Source organism: Colias croceus, chromosome 18 (genome assembly GCF_905220415.1).
Source record: "Colias croceus chromosome 18, ilColCroc2.1".
Lineage (NCBI taxonomy): Eukaryota > Metazoa > Arthropoda > Insecta > Lepidoptera > Pieridae > Colias > Colias croceus.
The window spans coordinates 5,358,978-5,381,243 of NC_059554.1; the positions used below are offsets into that span (position 1 = coordinate 5,358,978).

Genomic DNA, 22,266 nt, shown 5'->3' on the forward strand with positions numbered 1-22,266 from the left:
AAACTGACATGATTAAAAAGAGCAACTATGGAGTTTCTTGCCGGTTCTTCTCCGTAGATACTGCTTTCCGAATCGGTGGTAAATGTTAAAAATATGTACCTAGTGACGTTTCAAAAGTGCTTCTAGAAGAAGTCTAATTGAATAAATAAATGTTTGAGTTTGGAGTTTATATAAAAAAAAATCGTCCATTAAAACCGTCTACAATCCAATGACCTTGAAATCCACATAGATATTATTCGCATATAGCACTTCATTCATACTAAACAGTAACACGACAGACGGAAGATTGAAGAACACGACATAACAACGCGAACCCTTACCTAAACCAGCTATTTGTAATAATTTCACGAAGATACCATAAACTCAACTTATCATACAACTTTTTTCAACTATTTTATCAATACGAAAGATACATAGAGCGAATTTCGCCAAACGAAGTTATTCGAAACGAAATACCAACTTATAAGAACAAATGAACGAGACAGATAGTATATTTGCTTTGAGAGACAGATATTATATTAGTAAGAGCCAGTTAATCAAGCAATGCAATATAGATCATAACATCTGATTCTTTCTTTTGCTTTTAATTATATGAGATGGCAATACAAATACATTTAGTTCGAATAGCTTATATATATAGGGAAATATTATTAATTCAATGTTAATTAATTAATTAACCTTTTAGTAATTAAAAATATTTTTCGTTCTTCGTGAAACTACTACACAACACGCAACCTCAATCGGAGCCAATACAACAACAACACTTCAAAATTTCTACAACTACCATTCTAAGCGAGGACCGACAAATTTTTATAAATACTTTAGAATAACTCGAAATGTTAGTTTAGTTTAAAATTACACTTAATGTGTATAGATATTTTATTGTTTATTCTTAATTATTGCTTCGTTTCACTTATTCGTGTTCATGTTGGAATAAATCACTTGAAAAATGATAAAAAATCCGAGAAATATTCTCTTACGTGAAGTTAATATAAAATATTATAATAGTAACCAATCACGTCAGAAATGTTTACAGTAATTATTTAGTATGAAAATTTAAATTAATAGTACTAAAATTCCCAATTAAGTAACCCTTAAATGATAATAAACTAACTAAAAAATATAACCGAAATTTGATCGAATTCGTTAAAAAATGCAAAATCTACACCCAGCCAAATAAGCCCCATAATAATAATACTGTTTTCGGTTTACACAAATTTAGAAATTTTGTGACGTAAAAACGTGAATATGTACAACTTAAAAGATAAAAAATAAAAATAATCATGTCAATAAAAACAAAGAATGACTCCTAACAACAGGAAGATAATAGATCCGAAGTTAATTTTTACTGACATGATTCGGATCAACGCAATTCTTAAAATTAAAATTGAATTTTATGCTCTTTGTCATTGAGTATATTTTTGAATGAATAATAAAATCAAAGTCGTGGAGAAAACTAACTTATTGTTCTAAGAATAAGGTCGATATTTGCGTTGACCCTAAAGAATTTATCGGTACTCTCTTACCTACATATACCAACTACTGCTTACCAAACGTTTCAGGCTACGAACACTTGAAATATTTCACTAACCCACCAAATTAAAGCATAAATTCCAACTTCACATCACGTAAACAAATTTGTTCCTAAATTATTAGAGTTTATTTTAAAATGAAAGAGACGGTTATTATATTTATGTTATGAGGGCGCGCTCGATGGCTCCATGCTCACTGCGGTTACTTGCATCTGGAATAATACACAATATATTTTTTTAAATTCCTCCTCCTCGTGATTTAATCTAGCTTTTATTGTACAGAAAAAAAAAATCTGCTGCTAGGGTTAATCAACATTTCTTAAAGCTTGACTCGATCGAATTCATTCATTTATTATGTTTAATCCGTTAATTCCAATCATATATACCTATGAAACAATTTTTCAGCACCTATATCGGAGAAGCACAAGCCTACGAAGGCAACATAAGAATCCATTTTTTTTGCTTGATTCTTTTTTTAAATCTATTAAACCTTAATTATTATCTTATTTTGAAAAACTACCTTATTCCTCGGTGATTGTGAGAAAACACATTCGGGCATGTCAAGAGCACGCTCGTCCAATACGGCTTCTAGTGCCGCCGCAAGTTCTGAGCTTTCGGCAAATGTACTGCCGCTTTCCGCTATACAAAAATACATATAGTTGTGGTCATATAATTAAGAACGATTTGAAGTACTAGAAATTTTTATTTAAATAATGTCATACACAGAGATGTGCACCTTCTGAGAAGCAACTAGTTATGTCATTAAATAGCCACATTAATAGAGCAACTAAGTTAAAGAATAAATAATAAAATCGCCAACAATTTTTTTTCAAAAATAATTTATTTTACCAAAGCAACACATTCAAATAACAGTGAAGCTGGACAAATAATTAAGAACGATTAATTTATCTGCTCGGGAATTGTTTTGTATGACACTTTCATTTAAAAAATTACAATAATACGTTGCGCGAAAAACTTATAAAGCAAGTTTATACATTTTTAACTAAAATTAATATTTAATAGCATGTCCACGGCTTTTAATTACTGCTTTACACCGGCGAGGCATTGACTCTATTAATTTTTGACATTTTTCTAGAGAAATAGAGTTCCATTCTTGTAAGAAAACGTCGTACAGCTCACTTAAATTTCGACACTGTATTTGAAACCTTTTTCTTTACTTCGAACCACAGATTCTCTATTGGGTTTAGGTCAGGGCTTTTAGCTGGCCAGGCCAAAACAGAAACTGACAGCGCTGTTAGAAATTCCTTTAGAGTGTGTGTGCAGTGTGCTTTGGATCATTGTCATGCTGGAATGTCTAAATAACCGGTAGAACTTCTTCAGCATAAGATAACATTGTTTCTTCCAGCATAATTTTGTATTGGAATTGATCCATGTTACCTTCTATCAACTTTACAGGTCCAATACCATGTCCAGAAAAGCACCCCCAAATTTTCACATTTCCACCACCTTGCTTTAATGTAACTTTCGTATACTTAGGGTCGAATTTTGTATTCGGAGGACGTCGAACATAACGTTTTCCATCGGAACATACTCTGTTTATTTTCGTTTCGTCAGAGAAAAGTACATTTTTCCAATGTCGCACAGTCCAATTTTCATATTTTCTTGCAAATCTAAGCCTGTGACAAAGTTTCAACATGGGTACTTTTCTTGCTATCCGACCATGCAATTTTTCTTCTACCAAACGTCTTCAAATACTGCGTGCTGAGATTGCTGAAGGGTTATTTTCCCCGAAATATTCTTTTCTGAGCTCATTGGACCCTTTAAAAGAATTTGTTTCGCCATACGGACGATGTTTCGGTCATCTCGAGGAGTTGTTTTTCTCTGTCTTAGCATACGTGGGACATCCGATGTTGTTTTATACGTATCAAAATGCCTTATGGCGTGGAAAACCATAGTTTTTGAACATTGCAGATGGTCAGCTACCTTTTTATAAGACCAATTCTTCCCGCGAAGTTTTATTGTAACTTCCCTAGTAGATTTATCACAACTTTTATTTTTTTAATAAGAAGTAATCACTTTTAATCTTTTGCAACACTAAATGGCACCAAAATTATACAAACAGTAACCTACAACCACAAATCGAGTCGAGTTTTCTCAATTCCAATTTGAATAAAAGTATAAACTGTTTAGCGTTCTTAATTATGTGACCAGCCAGTAAATTGGAATACAATGTTTAGAAGTAGTGTAAAAAGTTTGTCTATTAATTTTTAGGCTAATCACGTGTATTAATAAATACAGTGATTTGTTGGAAAAGTATTTCGATATCGAGAAAAATAAAAATAATTATATGAAATTAGTCATCTTAGTCTGAAAAAATCTTCCCTTTGTATCAGCGTTCTTAATTATATGACCACCACTGTATGTATTATAATTTAATAAAACATTACCAAAAAATCAATTATTAGTTAATGTTATAAAATTATAGTTAGACATGTAGTGTGGTAGTTAAAAACTGAAGAAAAAAATCTTGAATTTTTCAATTAGTATTTCTTTTTTTTGTGCAAAAAATATCAAAAAATTTTATGATAACAATACATAATTACCACCACACCGAACGAACTTAGAAAAACACAGCAATAATTATCTTTCTTCCCAAGTGTAATATTTGTAAATTATCTAAACTTTTAAACAACTAAATACATAAGTTCATAAATACCTTGGTTAAAAAACTCCGTGAACGCCTCATCAGGTATCTGACTCAAAACCGAAGGATCCAGAATGTCATCGGGCGGCACGTGACCCACTTCTATAATAAAGAAAAAAAAAATTGCGTTTAGAAATATGATTTGATTAAAACAAATGAACAATAGTGAATAAACAAAATGATTTTCGTAAACGTCAATGTAAAAAGTAGTTTTTAACGACACACCTAAATACCGAACTAACAAGAATATTTTAATTTGTTATGTGTAAAACCACTGCAAAAATATTGTTTACAAATGGTACATCTCAAACTTATCGTAGCAATATTTTTGATACAAATAATGATAACTTACCAAGCTCCCCAGAATTATTTGTCATGTATTCGCTCTCACTGAGACCGCCGACCACCGTGTCTTCAGAACTGTCGTATGATGAATTCGAGCAAGCGTTTATTTCTGAAATATTCATTATAAAACTGTCTTTAAAACGCATTTAGTGTGTTAGTTTAATTTTACTACAAGTTCAAATTAGGCATATAAAGAGAAATACAGAAAACATACATTTCAAGATTCCACACACACAAAGAAGTGAATTAAGCTAAGAAATAATAAATACAGCTAGCTGATAAATATAAAAAAAAATATATCTTGAACAAAATGAAATAATAGTATTGTCACTTATCCTTGATAAATTACAAATTTTGAATAAAACATACAAACATACGCGTGTAAAAAAGAGATGGAAAGTGTCTTTATTTTGATATTAAGTGGACTTGAGTAGTAACATCTATTAATTATGTTTGCGTGTAGAAGCGTTTAATTTCAATTCAATGCATAAGGAATTAGGAAACGCAACTAGCGGAAAGAATTGTAAATTTTCTTTTCCTAGATATGACATAGTTTCTTGTAACTTTCGATTATGAAAATTTCGATTCCATTCCCGATAATAGTAACTTATAATAATTGATACTATACCCCTCATAGGAAGCCCGTGTCCCAGCAGTGAGAATGTACATATATGGGCTGATGATGATGATAATATTATTTGTCTATAGCTATTAGATACGAAATTGCCTAATGATCTGTCTGTCTATGTTGAGTTGGTAGACTGGGTCAGTATAAAAAATTGTATTAATCGTCCTTATATCATCGTATAAATAAATAAACTTATAAGCGCACACAATGATATTTTCACCATATCATTGTGTGCGCTTTTTATGATATTATTGTGTTGGCTTTTATTATATCATCATATGAGTTTTTTATCATGTCATCATGTGACCTTTACAATCTTATTACCTTTACAATGAAGGCTTTTCATCATAGGAGCGTAGCTACTACGAATCAGCCGTATAAATTAGGTATAGGGTGGACACATGGGCCCCTTACGTGAGTGTATAGAAGAACTTAGTTTAAAAATTGAAACCTTCATCTAAAAAAAGCAACAAAAATATTGAAGTTGTCCTACAAACTTTATACCAAAAAAAAAATTATACGGGTCTCGTTCATCACGAAACGCCGCTGCTTTTCATTCTGTAATTGAGTGAGCTTTTTATCATCTAACGTACCTGACAGGCTCTGCGTGTGCACGGGCGGCCGCTTGGGCACGAGTGAGTGAGCTTTTCATCAGTTACATACCTGACAGGCTCTGCGTGTGCACGGGCGGCCGCTTGGGCACGAGTGAGTGAGCTTTTCATCAGTTATATACCTGACAGGCTCTGCGTGTGCACGGGCGGCCGCTTGGGCACGAGTGAGTGAGCTTTTCATCAGTTACATACCTGACAGGCTCTGCGTGTGCACGGGCGGCCGCTTGGGCACGAGTGAGTGAGCTTTTCATCAGTTACATACCTGACAGGCTCTGCGTATGCACGGGCGGCCGCTTGGGCACGAGTGAGTGAGCATTTCATCAGTTACATACCTGACAGGCTCTGCGTGTGCACGGGCGGCCGCTTGGGCACGAGTGAGTGAGCTTTTCATTAGTTACATACCTGACAGGCTCTGCGTGTGCACGGGCGGCCGCTTGGGCACGAGTGAGTGAGCTTTTCATCAGTTACATACCTGACAGGCTCTGCGTGTGCACGGGCGGCCGCTTGGGCACGAGTGAGTGAGCTTTTCATCAGTTACATACCTGACAGGCTCTGCGTGTGCACGGGCGGCCGCTTGGGCACGAGTGAGTGAGCTTTTCATCAGTTACATACCTGACAGGCTCTGCGTGTGCACGGGAGGCCGCTTGGGCACAAGCCTGCGGCGCCGCTTGGGCTTGCGCGGCGGGCGCGGCGGCCGCGCGAGCCGGTTGCCCGCCCACACGCGCTTGCGTGCCGCTTTCTGTGGACGCCCCTCGCGGTTCAGGAGCTCGTAGTTGTCCTGTGGGATTGCAATAGAGATCTTTTAATGTTTTGTGATATAACTTCCTACTAATATTATAAATGCGAAAGTTTGTATGGATGTATGGATGTTTGTTACTCTTTCACGTTAAAACTACTGAACCGATTACAATGAAATTTAGCACACACATAAGAGGGTAACTTGGATTAACACATAGGATAGTTTTTATCCCGGAAATCCCACGGGAACGGGAACTATACGGGTTTTCCTTTGCAAACGCGGGCGAAGCCGCGGACGGAAATCTAGTATGTAATACATTCAAAAAGTAAACATCTACTACACCTTTTGCACTGAAATTTTCAACTACCCACAATATAATAATAACCGTGCAAATATTTAGGTATATTTATACAAAATAAAGCTTGAAAGTAGTAATAACAGAAATATGACTAAGTTTTTTAATAGAAAACGAGCGCTTGGTCGTATATCCTCTGTGCTGGATACCTTCGCCTCATACACAGAAAGCTCATTATCCACTGACCCGCTTCCACGCGTGCTCCGGGCAGAGCGGTGTCTGCTCCTGCAGCGGCAGCAGCGGCTGCTTGCAGCGCTCGCCGCCCGCGAACACGGCCGCGCACGCCGCGTACAGCCGCTGCTCGGGCGCCAGCGTCACGTGCGCGAGGCAGTAGCGCCCGCACGGCAGCGGCGTTTCGCTGCACTTCTCCTCTGCGCACATACTGGAAGCGTTCGCGTCGAGCTTGCTGCTCTCGCCGCCTGACCACCCACTTGCTCTGTATACAAGTTGTTATTTTAACCCATTGAGCCCCCAGCGGCCCGATCGGTCCACGACACAATAGATTTTCTATTGTGTCTGTGATTCCGGGGGCTGAGTTTTATTTTTTTTTAAGTTGTTATAAAAATGTACTTATTTACATGACAGGTTAATAAACTATTATAACAATAAATCATCGATCAGAAGACAATAGATTTATAAGTATATTTTGATATAGTTTTTGTTACTTAGAAACATGTCCAGAAGTATAAATTAAAACTATTGTCTTGTAAATGGGTTTTGGTAAGTGACAAATAAATTATTAATGAAGATTTGTCAATAGGCCAGAGGATAAATAAAATTATGTATGTAGTTATGTTTTGCGGCAACTATACTTGCCTCAGTTTTCTGCGCTCTTGTAATGATAACGTTGAAGACATACCACGCATCGCCAATAAATGATTCATAGTTTGTTGTGGAAGACGGCAAGAACTTTTTCCATTCAGTTGTTTCTGTAATTATTATAAACTTTTAATAATACCTCAAAAAATTACATTTTTATTAATAAGTAGTGAATAATGTCCTATCATTACCATCATGAATACAGTAATGTAACTCTTATTTACTAATAAAAAAAAATCTGAAATTAGAAGATTACAAAATTACCTTAATCTTCCAAACTAAGATGCATTACCTTTATAAGGGTAGCCAAAGCTTTATGCTCATTATGTTTCTTAGTCAAGTGCATGCTGGTAGCCGTTCTCATGACGTGTCTCCTCATGGCCGCCCTCCGTAACTCCAGTCGTGCGCTACGGGACTCCGCTGCACTTTCTTCTACACATACCGGACCGGAGGCAGATTCTAAAAATATATTAAATTCTAAATATTTGAGATTTAAAATCATTACCATTTCCTATCAAGAGATAAAGACAGGATTCATCCCTCTCCATCCAAAATAAATAGGTTATAATTTGTTTTAATTTTAGCAGTAAAAATTGTAATGTTGCCAATAAATTACAAAATTATATTCTAAACATTTATTATTATAGTACGAGATCCGGCTGCAGGATTAGTGCGTTCATCGGTTTTTTGCTGAAAACCGAATTTTTATGTATATTTATAATTAGGAGAATATATATCGACTAGGTTGCCAGTCAAAATTTGGCCGCAAGCATGTTTAATTAAAATTTTTCTAATCGATTTTTGGGAAAAAAATTCATTCACTTGTTTTTTGAATAAAATGTAGTCTACATCACGGCAAATGATATAAAGATTCAAAAAAATCACGGTTGCCGTTTTTCACCTGGCCGCAACATCTTGGTAGCCTGGTGCAAACAGGTATGATTTCGATTCATTTTTACGTTCATAACGTACATTTATGAATCATATATCAAATTAAAGCTAATTTTTTTCTATTTATTATCATATATGGTTGCCTAATTAAATCCGGCCGCAAATAATGGTTGCCGGCTGTTAAAAATTATACACCGACGCATTCGCGTGCGGCAGCGAAACAACGAGAAAAAGAGAGGATCGGCTGTTAATTATATTAAATCAATATTACTTTTTAAATTTGTCATTTTGAAAAGGACGACATATTTTCTTTCACTCAACCTTAAATATTCAACATCTTTAACAGCCGGCAACCCTTATTTGCGGCCGGATTTAATTAGGCAACCGTATATGATAATAAATAGAAAAAAATTAGCTTTAATTTGATATATGATTCATAAATGTACGTTAAGAACGTAAAAATGAATCGAAATCATACCTGTTTGCACCAGGCTGCCAAGATGTTGCGGCCAGGTGAAAAGCGGCAACCGTGATTTTTTTGAATCTTTATATCATTTGCCGTGATGTAGACTACATTTTATTCAAAAAAACAAGTGAACGAATTTTTTTCCCAAAAATCGATTAGAAAAATTTTAATTAAACATGCTTGCGGCCAAATTTTGACTGGCAACCTAGTCGATATATATTCTCCTAATTATAAATATACATAAAAATTCGGTTTTCAGCAAAAAACCGATGAACGCACTAATCCTGCAGCCGGATCTTAGACTATTAGTTGTTAATTACAATTGTACCTGTAATTATTTTTTATTTTTGAAACTCGATAAAATAAATGAAAATAAATATTTTATAAACTTAACATATGGATAATTCAATAAATAAAGACGTCTGAAAAGACACATTGTGTTTAAAATGTTTTCAATAACACATAGAATTACTGAGTAATAGTACAACATTGGCAAGAGGTTAAAAGTTCATTGCATTTAGATACTTTGTGCAATAAAATAGACTTGCATTCTTAATCTTATTATACTTTAGCTGTATGACATTGCACAAAGTGAATGTTGCATTTACTTTTACATTTATATTATTTTAAAATAGCCCGATTTGAATGTTACTCTATTACATTTATATTAAAGGTATAATTTTATGTATAATAAAAAAATAAATACCATTTCTATTTAAACTAACTACATCACAATAAAAATGTACCAAAATCGGGCATATTGTCATCATCGCTGCTGCTACTCTCAAGCTGTCTGAACGGATTCCACTTCTGTGCGTCCAAAGGTCCACATTGAAATAACTCTTCATCGGGCGCGTGCCACGTCTTTATTGGCACTACTAATGCTCTACACTGTGTTGGTATCCGTTGTAGCGCCTCATGCATGATCGGCCCTCTACCCTTTTTTACTTTCGCCTGTGATGGTTTAACTGAAAGAGATATGTAATTTACTTGTAAAGACAATGTAACGGATTCTTGGTAGTTTTTTCTTTATAAAAACAACCTGTAAATAGAATGTATGTATGAATACCTTACAAAATAATAAGTTTATATAAATTTTTTTACTCTCGATTTCAATTATATTTGAGTAAAGATGTTGAGATAGTTATTTTATTTTTTGTAAACTAATTCTTAATCAATTCTTTTAATTTTGACAAGAATTCATAGTGAAACTAACCTGTTGATGGTTTTTTGGGAGCAGGTGTAGGTTTAACAGGTGCAACAATAGGTTCAGTCTTAACGGCTCCCATTTGGCATTCAGTTAAACATTGCTCTCGCTTGAAAACATCTAGAAATGTCTCCTGCCCACCCTTACCCACTGAAGTTGTCTTTTCATTGCTTATATTACTGTTAGTAATACTGACTTTACCAGTCTGTGATATTGAATGACCCTTTGGGCTATGAACACTTGGCCGTCTAATCGCAGTGACATTGGCTTGATTCGTACAATTGATTTGATTCTTCTTTACTTTGGTATTTATAGCCTTACTATTAACTAACTTGTTTTCTGTACTAGTTATGTTCAGTTCATAATGACCATTCAAAACTGGTTCCTTCAATTCTTCCTTTATATCGCCATTGGTGAGCACTCCCAGAATATCCAATTCTTTATTTGGACTATTGAGTAGTTTCATTTTGTCATCGACTCCATCAGAGAATATAAAATTATCATCGGTCTGACTGACAGTAATCTCTCCGGCAATAACATCAGAATCATGAAATGTGTATAAATCATTGTGATCTATTTTGAATTTTGTATGAAAATAGTTATCAGTTAAATGGGGTAAATAAGCTTGTTCATCGCCAGAACTATCATGAATGAACATGTTTACTTCACTATTGCAACTTCCAGGCACACTCTCAACAGCCATTTTATACTGGGACGCACAACTTGCATCGGATATATTTTGGGGAATACCACTGAAACTACATGTACAACTTGTATAAGTAATTGTTACGTGATTTCAACATTCGTAATCTCTTTCGAAACTTTACACTTACCCCACATTTTCTGAAGCACTCAAATAGGACATACTGGGTACATTTTACAACCTAATGTTATAAACATAAATAAGTGAAATGCAACAAGGTCATTGGTCCCAATGCTACACTGAAATATAAAGTTATAGTTTGTTTAATTCTTGAGGATGTTAATTGTTGTAAAATACGTATTATTTTGTTGGAAAACGAGATAAGACTTCTTTTCTATTACAATGACAAATAACATGACATATGTCAAAAATGCTTAAAACGATTAATTTACGAAGAATTATTGAATAATTTGTCTGAAGAACGTCTAGAAATAGCAAATATTATAATAATAAAATTGTCTTATGCTATTTATCTAGAAAAAAAGTCACTGCTAAAGCAATTACAAAAAGAGAATAAGCCAACATAAAATATGCGTCTCGAATGTTATTTAACACGTTTAAACTTCTAACATATATTGGATTACCTGATAACAATAACAGTACTGAATATTTAAACTATATAAACAGTATTCTACACACAAATATCTTTTTAACGAAAAGCTTTGTTGTACAAACTTATTTCAATAACATCAAAATGATTAATAATTGACAGATCAGTGATCACAGAAAACCACTAACCAGATAGGACAGTTATGCAATGCGTTCAAGTATAAAATATTTGTTATACATTTCGGGGTATGATAAAAATAAAAATAATTTTATAAATTTATTAAAATAAGATAAAATTACTTCTATATCGGTAGTTTTTAATACTTTATGTGTTAAAAATTTTACAAATAAAAAAAAAGAATCTATTTTGGATATGGTAATTTGAAAGTAAGCTGTCAAAATTCATCTTGAAAGACTATTGGCTATCCCACAGCTGATAGTTCTATTGATTGGTTACCATAAAATAGGGATACCATTTTATATTTACAACCCTTTTTTTACATAATCACTGTTTATACACAGTTCTTGTTTTGAGTCATCTTTTTACTCAATATATTTCTACAAAATTAAATGTCTACTAAGTATACTCAACAAATAATTACACTCATCGATTCTTAAATATCAAAATATGAATTTTAATTGGAGTTAAATCTACTTGCGATTTGAATTCGCCGCCATATTTAAATTTAATTTGAGAACCCCAAATTTCGAAGCGTTGTTGTGAATCCAATATGGCGATATCTGATGTTTTAATATTTTGAAGGTACGTCAATTTGACGATTCTGTAATGTGTATTCCGGTAAATTCTTGTTTTTCGCGTTAATTGAGTATGGTAATGCAGTTCATGATAACGTTTTAATTTTATAGTGGTTTATAAAAGTGTAGTGAAAGTCCTACGGATTGTATTGTTTTGTTTGTAATTTCCGATAATTTCGCGATTCCATTGTACGAAAATTTAATGAGTTCAATTGATATTTACATTTCTACTTATCAGTAAACGTAACTGTCTAAACTTATGCGTAGATATATTGTTATACAATGTTGTGTTTTTGTGAAGAATCGAGAGACGAATGTAATTAGAGTAATTATGTATATATATTTTTCTATATGAATATTTAGTGGTTATGTGTACAATATATAAGTATTTTTGTTGCAGAAGTCTATATGTTTTCTTACCAATGGGAGTTAAATAATATAAGAATACGGTGCATATGAATAGCGCCAGAATACGTGATTCATAATTTGAGTACATATTTGTAGTTGCGTTGAATATAATGACTGACACTAGACGAAGAGTGAAGCTCTACGCTCTGAACGCTGACCGGCAGTGGGATGATAGGGGAACTGGCCATGTTTCATCTTGTTATGTAGAAAGGTTGAAAGGCACTTCCTTATTGGTGAGAGCAGAATCTGATGGAACATTATTGTTAGAAAGCAAAATACAGCCTGATACAGCCTATCAAAAGCAGCAAGATACTTTAATAGTATGGTCAGAAGGAGATAATTTTGATTTAGCTTTAAGTTTTCAAGAGAAAGCGGGCTGCGATGAAATATGGGAAAAAATTTGTCAGGTAAGCATGATGTTTGGAAATTTCCATCATTACTTTTAGGAGTTGTATATATTAATAATAATTATTTCAAAACTCAACTGATTTAAAACATCAACTTTATTCTTATAGGTTCAAGGAAAAGATCCTTCAGTTGAAATTACTCAGGACATAGTAGAAGAATCAGAAGATGAAAGGTTTGATGAAATGTCTGATAGTGTACAGCCAGTAGAGCTGCCAGCATGCGAAATGGGTCGTTTGGAAGACATAAGTGAGTTGGTCAACAGTTGTCTGGTGTCACCTGCAAGGAAAGACAAATTGGCAGCTGCATTAGAAACTCAACACTACATAAAAAAACTCCTCAATCTATTTCATATGTGTGAAGATATTGAGAACATTGAAGGGTTGCATCATTTGTATGAGATATTTAAAAGCATTTTCCTTCTTAACAAAAATACACTGTTTGACACAATGTTTGCTGATGATACTATATTTGATGTAGTGGGATGTCTAGAATATGATCCTAGTTTACCCCAGCCGAAAAAACATAGAGAATATTTAAGAGAGCTAGCAAAATTCCGAGAAGCCATTCCTATAAAAAATAAGGATCTACTCGCCAAAATTCATCAAACATACCGAGTACAGTACATACAAGATATTGTATTACCGACACCTACAGTTTTTGAAGATAATCTGCTAAGCACATTGTCCAGTTTTATATTTTTCAATAAAGTAGAGATAGTGAAACTAATAGAAGAAGATGACAAGTTTCTTACAGATTTATTTAAGTTACTAATGGATGATAAGACCCCTGACCCCAAGAGACGAGATTTAGTTCTATTTTTAAAGGAGTTTTGTAATTTTTCACAAAATCTGCAACCACAAGACAAAGATGCCTTTTATAAAACATTAGTTTCATTGGGGATCCTGCCAGCACTAGAAATAACACTAAGTATAGATGATCAGAAGACCAAGACTGCATCTATAGACATACTGACTTATATAGTGGAGTTCTCACCATCAGTTGTAAGGGATTATACTTTACAACAAGCAAGTAATACTGAAGAGGTAAACTATGCTTTATGTCAATCAATAACATAAAATTTTATGTATGTCTGTATACTTCAAATTTCTTAAATGCAAACTGCTATTTTTTGTTTCTTACATTGGATTCAAATTTCAATATACACATGATTTTTATTGGACAAAAACATCGTCCAACTCATAGTTTTGATTCTTATTATTAATTGATAGGTTCTTTAATGTAACAAATTGTTTTTATTTTCGTAATGTAATAATTTTGTTTTGATTTCTGACCTTATTAAATTATTGAGTAATTGAGTACTTACAGTTATAGAGATAATTTGCTCTTACATACTTTAAGATTTTAATTAATTTATCCTTAATTATTCTAGGAGCAGATGCTTTTAAATATTGTGATAGAACAAATGCTAAGGGATCAAGACCCTGAACTGGGTGGAGCTGTGCAACTAATGGGTGTATTACGCATCCTCCTGGACCCAGAGAGCATGCTTGCGTCAGTCAATAAGAGTGAAAAAGCCGACTTCCTTAATTTTTTTTACAAACATAGTATACAGACATTAATAGGTATGTATAATCTTTTGTAAATATGAGTTTTGTCTTTATATTAATTCAGTTTAGTAAATAATTGTAAATAAAAGTGTTTATTTATATACAATAATTATACTTCAATAGTTAGTATATGAAATAAATAAGGAGTGTTTATAAATTAGTTGAGTCATTAATTCACTTTGAATTGTTAATGAATATTTATTAAGACTTACAATTGAAACAAAAGTGTAAATAAGTAGTAACTGAAAATTTGTAGGAAACAGATATGAAAACATTTACATTTTTTACTGCTTATAGCATGGTTGTAGGTAATCCCCATAGCCATACTTGTACAATACATTGCAACGTTTTAAATGTGTTATTACTTACTAGTATATCTTGAGAAATATATACATTTGATACATTATAGTTTGTTTATTTGTCAAGTTTTAAATCAAGGAGGAATGACGCAGCACAAATCGTGCAATTAATCTTGAATAATTTTAACGCAGTTATACTAATCTATCATAATAAACAAGTCATTGGAACAACAACATTTGACATTACAGCTCCATTATTAGATAACACAACGGGGGAGAAGCCACTCAAAGAAGACTACCACACTGTGCAGCTGCTGGGCTTAGTTCTAGAACTCCTGGCGTTCTGCGTCGAACATCACACATACCATATCAAGACATGTATATTAAATAAGGTATGTTCAGCAGTCGAGTTTCCTTCAGGCATGATGCATAAGTTATTAACTATTTTCTTATCTCTAAATGTATGACATTAAAAAGATGTAATGAATAAGTTTTAATCCAGTTAGTTATTCCATCTACTTAACTTAGTTAACCAGTACCATCTAACATAACAGTTAACACATGAAATATGTTATGTATTGAAATGAAATAATAAGGAAAATCTGATATTGTTTTGTTCCATACGGTTACATTGTCATACTCAATTTTTCTGTGAAAACATAGTTCTTGCTTTTTTTGTTAGTAGTTAATGTTAAATAAATAAATAAATATTTATAAAATAACCATAAGTTTTCATAGAATTATGGATAAATTTTGCTATTCCAGAATACTTCTCTTTGTAAAATTTATATTAACATTGTTTCCAGGATCTCCTACGGCGCATTTTAGTGCTCATGAGATCCACGCACACTTTCCTCGTCCTGGGTGCACTAAGGTTCATGAGGAAAATCATTGCACTCAAAGATGAATACTACAACCGTTACATAATTAAGGGCAACCTCTTTGCACCAGTGATAGATGCGTTCCTTAGGAATAATGGAAGGTAAATATAATATAAAACTTAATTCATAACTTCATACTGAAAGAAAAATAATTTGTAGTATTGATCAATTAACTTAGACCTTGTGGATTATCTGGCAAACAAACTGCCACTTAAAATAGACTAGCTAGATAACAATTTAATATTTATTGATAATACTTCACTAGTGAATTAGTTGATGTAATACTTGATCTACACAAAAAATAATTTTGGCTCATAAGCAACCAGGATTACATTCAAAAATGATAGGACAATTATTTCTATTTAGTATCCTACCCAGTTGTTGATAAATATATGAGATTGATTATTACTGAATTTATTCATAAATTCTTTAAAAATAGATTTATTGAAGGAATCATTGGTTGGTTAAGTTTATTAAGTAATTTTGTGTTCTAAATGATTTAAAACTAATTTTTTCTTTATAAAAATGTCTGTTTTGTTTTTACAGATATAATTTATTAGACTCGGCTATATTAGAATTATTTGAATTCATCAAACTGGAAGACATCAAATCACTATGTTCGCACGTTGTAGAAAACTATGGGAAGATCTTAGAGGATGTTGAATATGTGCAAACGTTTAAAACGTTAAAATCGAAATACGATCAACATCAAGACAAACTCAAGGAGAGAGATAGAGGTTAGTGAGATATAGTAGAGAAATTGCATTTTTCTATAGTGATAGTAACAACAACAAAAAACACGAAAAATAGTTTAAAATACCTGTAACCATTATTGAAGTAGATGTTACACTGAAGATTATTTAAAAAAAAAAAACATAAAAACACGGTTAATAAACTTGTAAACAACATTATTTCGGTCATTCAGAGAATTTTTACATGTAAGGAAAAATAAATTCTACAATGACTAAATAAACATGACATTAATATTTACCAAGAAGTAAGTAGTCAATTACGTGTTTACACAAAGCAAGAAGTCTTAAAATGCCCTAATTACTAGCAAATAATATAATTAACAAAAACCTCAAGATTGCACTTTGGTTCAACATGTTCATTGATTTGTTAACCAGTTGATAATATAACTGAGTTGAAAGCTTTGACCCAAATAAATGATTGTATTTATATTGAAGGCCATAAACACGTTTTTTATAGGTGCATAATATAAGTGGACCAATACAGTTTTGAAAGTTATTATCATACCTGATTCTATAAATAATTTAAATTGTAGCTTTGTATTTGTATATTTTTGAATATTTTAATATTTGCATACAAATTTTTTTGTTCATATTATAATAAATTTTAATAATTTTATTTGAATGGCTTTATAAGTGTTTAACATTAATGTGTTTTTTATAAATTTAATTATTATTTTTAAGATTCAAGTTCAGATAAGAAAAAAAATATGAATTATGATATATTACAAAGCAAAATTTCCGTTTTAAAAAAGATTTGTTATTATTTATTTTTTCTAAGTTTTCTAGTAATTGATTATAACTTAGACAATACATTTTTGGAAGTCTACACAATTTAGAACCCATGTTCTTTATTGAACCTTATACAATATACATAGTAATAATTTTGTATATGTTAATAACTAGCTTCCGCTCACGACATTGTACGTGCATCCCCGTTTTTCCCCGTTCCCGCAAGAATTTCGGGAAATCCTTTCTTAGGGGACGCCTACGTTATGACATCTACCTGCATGCCAAATTTTAGCCCGATACGTCCAGTGGTTTGGGATGTGCGTTGATAGATCACTATATCAGTCACCTTTGAGTTTTAAATATGTATATAGATTTTATCCCACACATTCCAGTGAGCGGCAGCGTGGCGGTAGCGGAAGCGGTGGTACCATCTCTATTACGTACGAGATACCGACGCGAGGCGCGGCAGCCGGACGACGAGGAGGAGATGTGGTTCAACGACGAGGACGAGCTCGAGGATGAGGCACCATTAGATGCGCCAGCTACGCACGCGCATCACGCGCTAGACGCGATCGGTACGGCCTTTAGTAAAATTTCTCAATTAAAATTGTTAGAGATAGAATTTTCTACTTCTAATATGATTCTTAATGATGACGAATGATGTATTTACCCCATTCGTCATACAGCCCATTTCCCACTGCAGGGACACGGGCCTTCTACAAAGGGTACAGGCCTTAATAAAACCAACATATACACCATTAATTAACTGTAGCTTACATATATTTTTTTTTTGATATTAAGATGTTTCTTTACAGGTAAAATAGTGGAGAAGAAAGTGTGCACGAGCTCGGAGAGCGTGAACGGGCCCAGCCGCGTGCTGCTGACGACGGCGACCGCCAAGCCGGCGCACGCCGACGTTCAGGTATCCACGCCCAGATTACTCAATAAGGTAATTTAGATCCCTACCACCCTTTGCAACGCTTCGGGAACAAGGGCACGTGCTATGGCAGATGCCGCTGAGTCGGGTTCAATAGATTCCTATTTCCTTTGCAATGCTTTGATAGCTTGTTAAGAGAAATTCTGTTGGGTTAAACGTGATAGATTCCTGTTCCCTTTACAACGATTTGGGAACGCGGGCACGCGTGGCAGATTCTGCTGAGTTGGGCTTAATAGATTCCTAGTTACTTTATACGGCTTCGGGAACACGGGCACACGCTATGGCAGATTCTGTTGGGTCGAGTTTAGTAGATACCCATTTATGTAATGCTTCGGCAACGCGGGTCGTGCTTGGTAGATTCCTTTGGGTCGGGTTAAATAGATACCTATATACTTTATAACGCTTCGGAAACGAGGCAACGTGCTATGGCAGATTCCACTGGGTTCATGGGTCCACATTCCGCCTTGGAATAATTATGTAATTTTCCTTTCACTTTTGTGTTCTGTTTGAAAATTTTGCTTTTAATGTATAATAGCGGTCCGCCCCGGCTTCGCACGTGGTACATATTTCGCAATAAAAGGTAGCCTATGTTCTTTCTCAGGGTCTAAAGATTGTCTGTGACAATTTCATCAAAATCGGTCCAGTAGTTTATGTGGGAAAACCATACATACATACATACATACAAACCTTTCCTCTTTGAAATATTTGTATAGATTATATCGATGTGTAAGCTTTTTCGCATTACATACAAATAATAAAAACATAAAATTCACTAATTTCGGCTGATTTATTATCGAACAAAAATAATTATTTAAATCAGTTCAGGCTGTCTAACTGTACCTTATATCCTCGTCAATTGTTTGTGTACGTAAATGCATGGTTTAAGGTGATTAATATGATTTTGCCTTTGCCAGATGAAGCTTTTCATACACTATTTGCTTTCATAATTTAAATTGTTGCTGCTAATTATTGATATTATGACTTCATTATGTTTAATTAATTAAATTAAATTTCTATGTATATACATATACATTGTCATAAGCTCCACAGGCTCCTAAATTTTTTTTAATAGTTTTCACACAAATGAATAACTGTTATCTACAAATACTTATTTTCCTTTATTGATATAAACCACTATTTTTAAAACATTAAATCTTAGCTCTGTACAGAAGCTATACAATATTTTATAAAAATATATGTTAATTGCAAACAATTAAATGGCTTGATTCATAGTTAAGTTTACTGATACAATAAGTTCAAAACAATGAAGAATAATTTATCATGAAAGCACAACAACGTGAGCAGTGTACATAAAAATATCATCCATATAGTTTCATCCCTGTGTGCAATGTAACTTACACTGCTTTTTCCGCCTTTTAAAATGTTTCCCATATGTAATGCACTACATGTAACTTGCAGGGTCTGGTGGACTACGACGGTGACTCGGACGAGGAGGAGGAGAGCGGCGGCAGCGGAAGTAGCAGCGGGCCGAGCGCGCCCGGCGAGGAGCGTGATGCCAAGCGGCCGCGGCTCGCGTAGTGCCCGCCCGGCAATCTCGCGTAGTGCCCACCCGGCAACAGCGCGCAGTGCCCGCCCGGCTACCTCGCGTAGTGCCCGCCCGGCTACCTCGCGTAGTGCCCACCCGGCAACCTCGCGCAGTGCCCACCCGGCAACCTCGCGCAGTGCCCGACCGGCGATCTCGCACCGCCGCCCGGCAACCTCGCAAGCACGTTTCAAGGAATATAACACCCCCCCAGCGACCACGTCTCGCCTGACCTGTGCTACGGATGCTACGTAAGCCCTTTATATTTTATAAGTGTACGAGTATGTGTTGCCTATATTCTCGATGTTCCCGTACACGATTGTCTCACGTTACGCCGACGTATCCGATTACAGAATTATATTATATTTATTATTGCGCCGCGCCCGACCGATCTAGCATCGGTCCAGCGGCTATTTATGATAATCGGTAATGTAAAAGAGTGTGTTATGTTTGAAAATTGCGGCCGACGTTATCGCGCACCTGTTGGACATTTATTAGATGTGTAAATTTTGATTAATCATACCTTTTTTGTTTAGTAAATGTTCGATAGGAACGCGTGAAAGAGAATGAACAGATGGCGCTAGGATCGTTTGTATCAACCAATAGAAATCGAGGTTGTGACGTCATCGTTTCCCTAGTTGGTTACGGTTTCGGCTGTAATTTTCAGATACTTTATTTATTACACCAATATATAGCTATGCTTTCTATATAATGTAAATACGAGTGACACTTAAGTGTTGCATTATTATAAGTTGATGTATGAAAAGTTTTCATACATTGTAGAGTATAAACCGGATGGTATGAGAATGTAGAACAAATATTGGTTATGTAATGTATTAATGTGACATTTTAAACGGTTAGGTTACTCTTCCGAAGAATTGTAATCGACTAAAGTACAAAGAAAATATGAGTGGGATTTAAAATATATTACTGTTAGAAAAATGGAATACAGTGAATGCGGAATGGATGTGTAGATGCATGTTTATTAAGGGAATACAATAAATGACCAACAATTTCTTAGACTAATTTTTAAATATTACAATGGAATTGCTAAACTGTAGACGAATTGTTAAGCCGTAATACTGCACAATTACAATGGTTACTTTTTCTTTATAACAATATTGGAAGAAGTGCCCGATTATTGTATCAGTTTAATTTATTATGTAAGGTAAAGATGATCTGTTTGATCTATACCAGAACTTAACTTACAATAAAACATACTATAGAGAAGGAATAAAATTATTTTAATAGTTTATTTGTTATTATTATTAAAATAGTTTAATTTCAATGTATTACATTACATTACGCCTTACGGTACTTGAATGCAAGAGATGTCTTAAAACAAACATTACAATAACCCTAAATCAAATGCTGTGCTTGTTTTGATATGTTTCTTAAATCTAAAATTTATGTGTAGTTCTAAATGTGTAAATGAAAAGAATTATCTAAAGTTTCAAAATTTATTGAATTTTAAGTTTTTCTTCATCCTCACTGGACAGTACAATAATGTTTTTGCAAAAGTTAGTACCAAACATAGAATATTTATTTTTTTTATTTTAATACATATTAAATGCTGTCTATCTCGTGCTATCACTTACATTTTCATAAAATGAAGTGATAGTATATACTGTAAATGTGTCAATGTTTAATTTTCCCGCAAGAATTTCGGGAAATCCTTTCTTAGCGGATGCGTACGTCCTAACATCTACCTGCGTGCCAAATTTCAGACCGATACGTCCAGTGGTTTGCGCTGTGCGTTTATAGATCACTATATCAGTCACCTTTGAGTTATATATATATATACTCGCTCACGCCCACGACTTTGTACGTGCATCCCCGTTTTTCCCTGTACCCGCAAGAATTTCGGGAAAACCTTTCTAAGGGGACGCCTACGTTATGACATTTGCCTGCATGCCAAATTTCAGCCCAATACGTCCAGCGGTTTGGGCTGTGCGTTGATAGATCACTATATCAGTCACCTTTGAGTTTTATATATATAGATAGATTGTTTCTTATCAAGTAATGTTTCTACTGCCATTCTTTGTTATAAATTACATATATGAGATGGCTTTCTAAGTGACTTTACTTGCATATTGAGAAACATACTAAATTCTAGGAAGGAAATTAAAATTTTGCATACTTATGGGTATTTAATGACAGTACATTGACGTTGGGAATTGTTCTTACAAATAGATATTCAGATAATATATCTGTTTGTAAATGCTATTTTGAGTTATTGTAATCTGCGTATTCCCACTCCGTTCCAAATGTTAAATGTCACAAGCCTTCAAGTCTATGTGACTGAAATTTGAGTCCTTACTCTGCCATATTTACTGGATATTAGTAGGGATACTTATTGGGTGGAGCCATTAATTAAGAGAAGAAGAAGAGTTAGTGTAATGTCAATGCACTGTTTTAAATGCTCATAGAGTTTGGAATTTCCTTTTAATTGATTCACGCTCACTTCATTACGCG

At 34.0% G+C, this 22,266-nt stretch overlaps 2 protein-coding genes and 1 long non-coding RNA gene across 7 annotated transcripts; 1 reads left to right on the forward strand and 2 right to left on the reverse strand.

Annotated features, from left to right (window-relative positions):
- Positions 1-82: 82 nt before the first annotated feature.
- On the reverse strand, positions 83-11,656 carry LOC123699731. Its single transcript, XM_045646744.1, has 12 exons — positions 11,546-11,656; positions 11,092-11,200; positions 10,268-11,016; positions 9,798-10,019; positions 7,987-8,153; positions 7,692-7,804; positions 7,062-7,311; positions 6,394-6,559; positions 4,550-4,651; positions 4,210-4,299; positions 2,053-2,171; positions 83-1,744 (listed from the first exon to the last, which is right to left on the reverse strand). The coding sequence occupies exons 2-12, from the start codon at positions 11,121-11,123 to the stop codon at positions 1,697-1,699; spliced, it is 2,058 nt and encodes a 685-aa protein (XP_045502700.1). The 5' UTR covers positions 11,124-11,200; positions 11,546-11,656; the 3' UTR covers positions 83-1,696.
- A 560-nt stretch (positions 11,657-12,216) lies between these two features.
- Positions 12,217-21,046, forward strand: LOC123699651 (serine/threonine-protein phosphatase 4 regulatory subunit 3). Of its 5 annotated transcripts, none has more exons than XM_045646651.1 (10): positions 12,217-12,273; positions 12,667-13,081; positions 13,190-14,125; positions 14,473-14,665; positions 15,199-15,341; positions 15,756-15,931; positions 16,377-16,567; positions 17,704-17,886; positions 18,127-18,260; positions 19,668-21,046. In XM_045646651.1, the coding sequence occupies exons 2-10, from the start codon at positions 12,785-12,787 to the stop codon at positions 19,785-19,787; spliced, it is 2,373 nt and encodes a 790-aa protein (XP_045502607.1). In that variant the 5' UTR covers positions 12,217-12,273; positions 12,667-12,784; the 3' UTR covers positions 19,788-21,046. The 5 variants fall into 5 exon arrangements, with proteins under 5 accessions (XP_045502607.1, XP_045502609.1, XP_045502608.1 ...); XM_045646653.1 differs by having other exon boundaries at positions 12,243-12,342; XM_045646652.1 differs by lacking the exon at positions 12,217-12,273 and adding an exon at positions 12,280-12,591.
- Positions 13,163-16,941, reverse strand: LOC123699652. The gene is made up of 2 exons (XR_006752547.1): positions 16,822-16,941; positions 13,163-13,358 (listed from the first exon to the last, which is right to left on the reverse strand). It is a non-coding gene; the product is annotated as an uncharacterized LOC123699652 (long non-coding RNA).
- Positions 21,047-22,266: the final 1,220 nt, after the last annotated feature.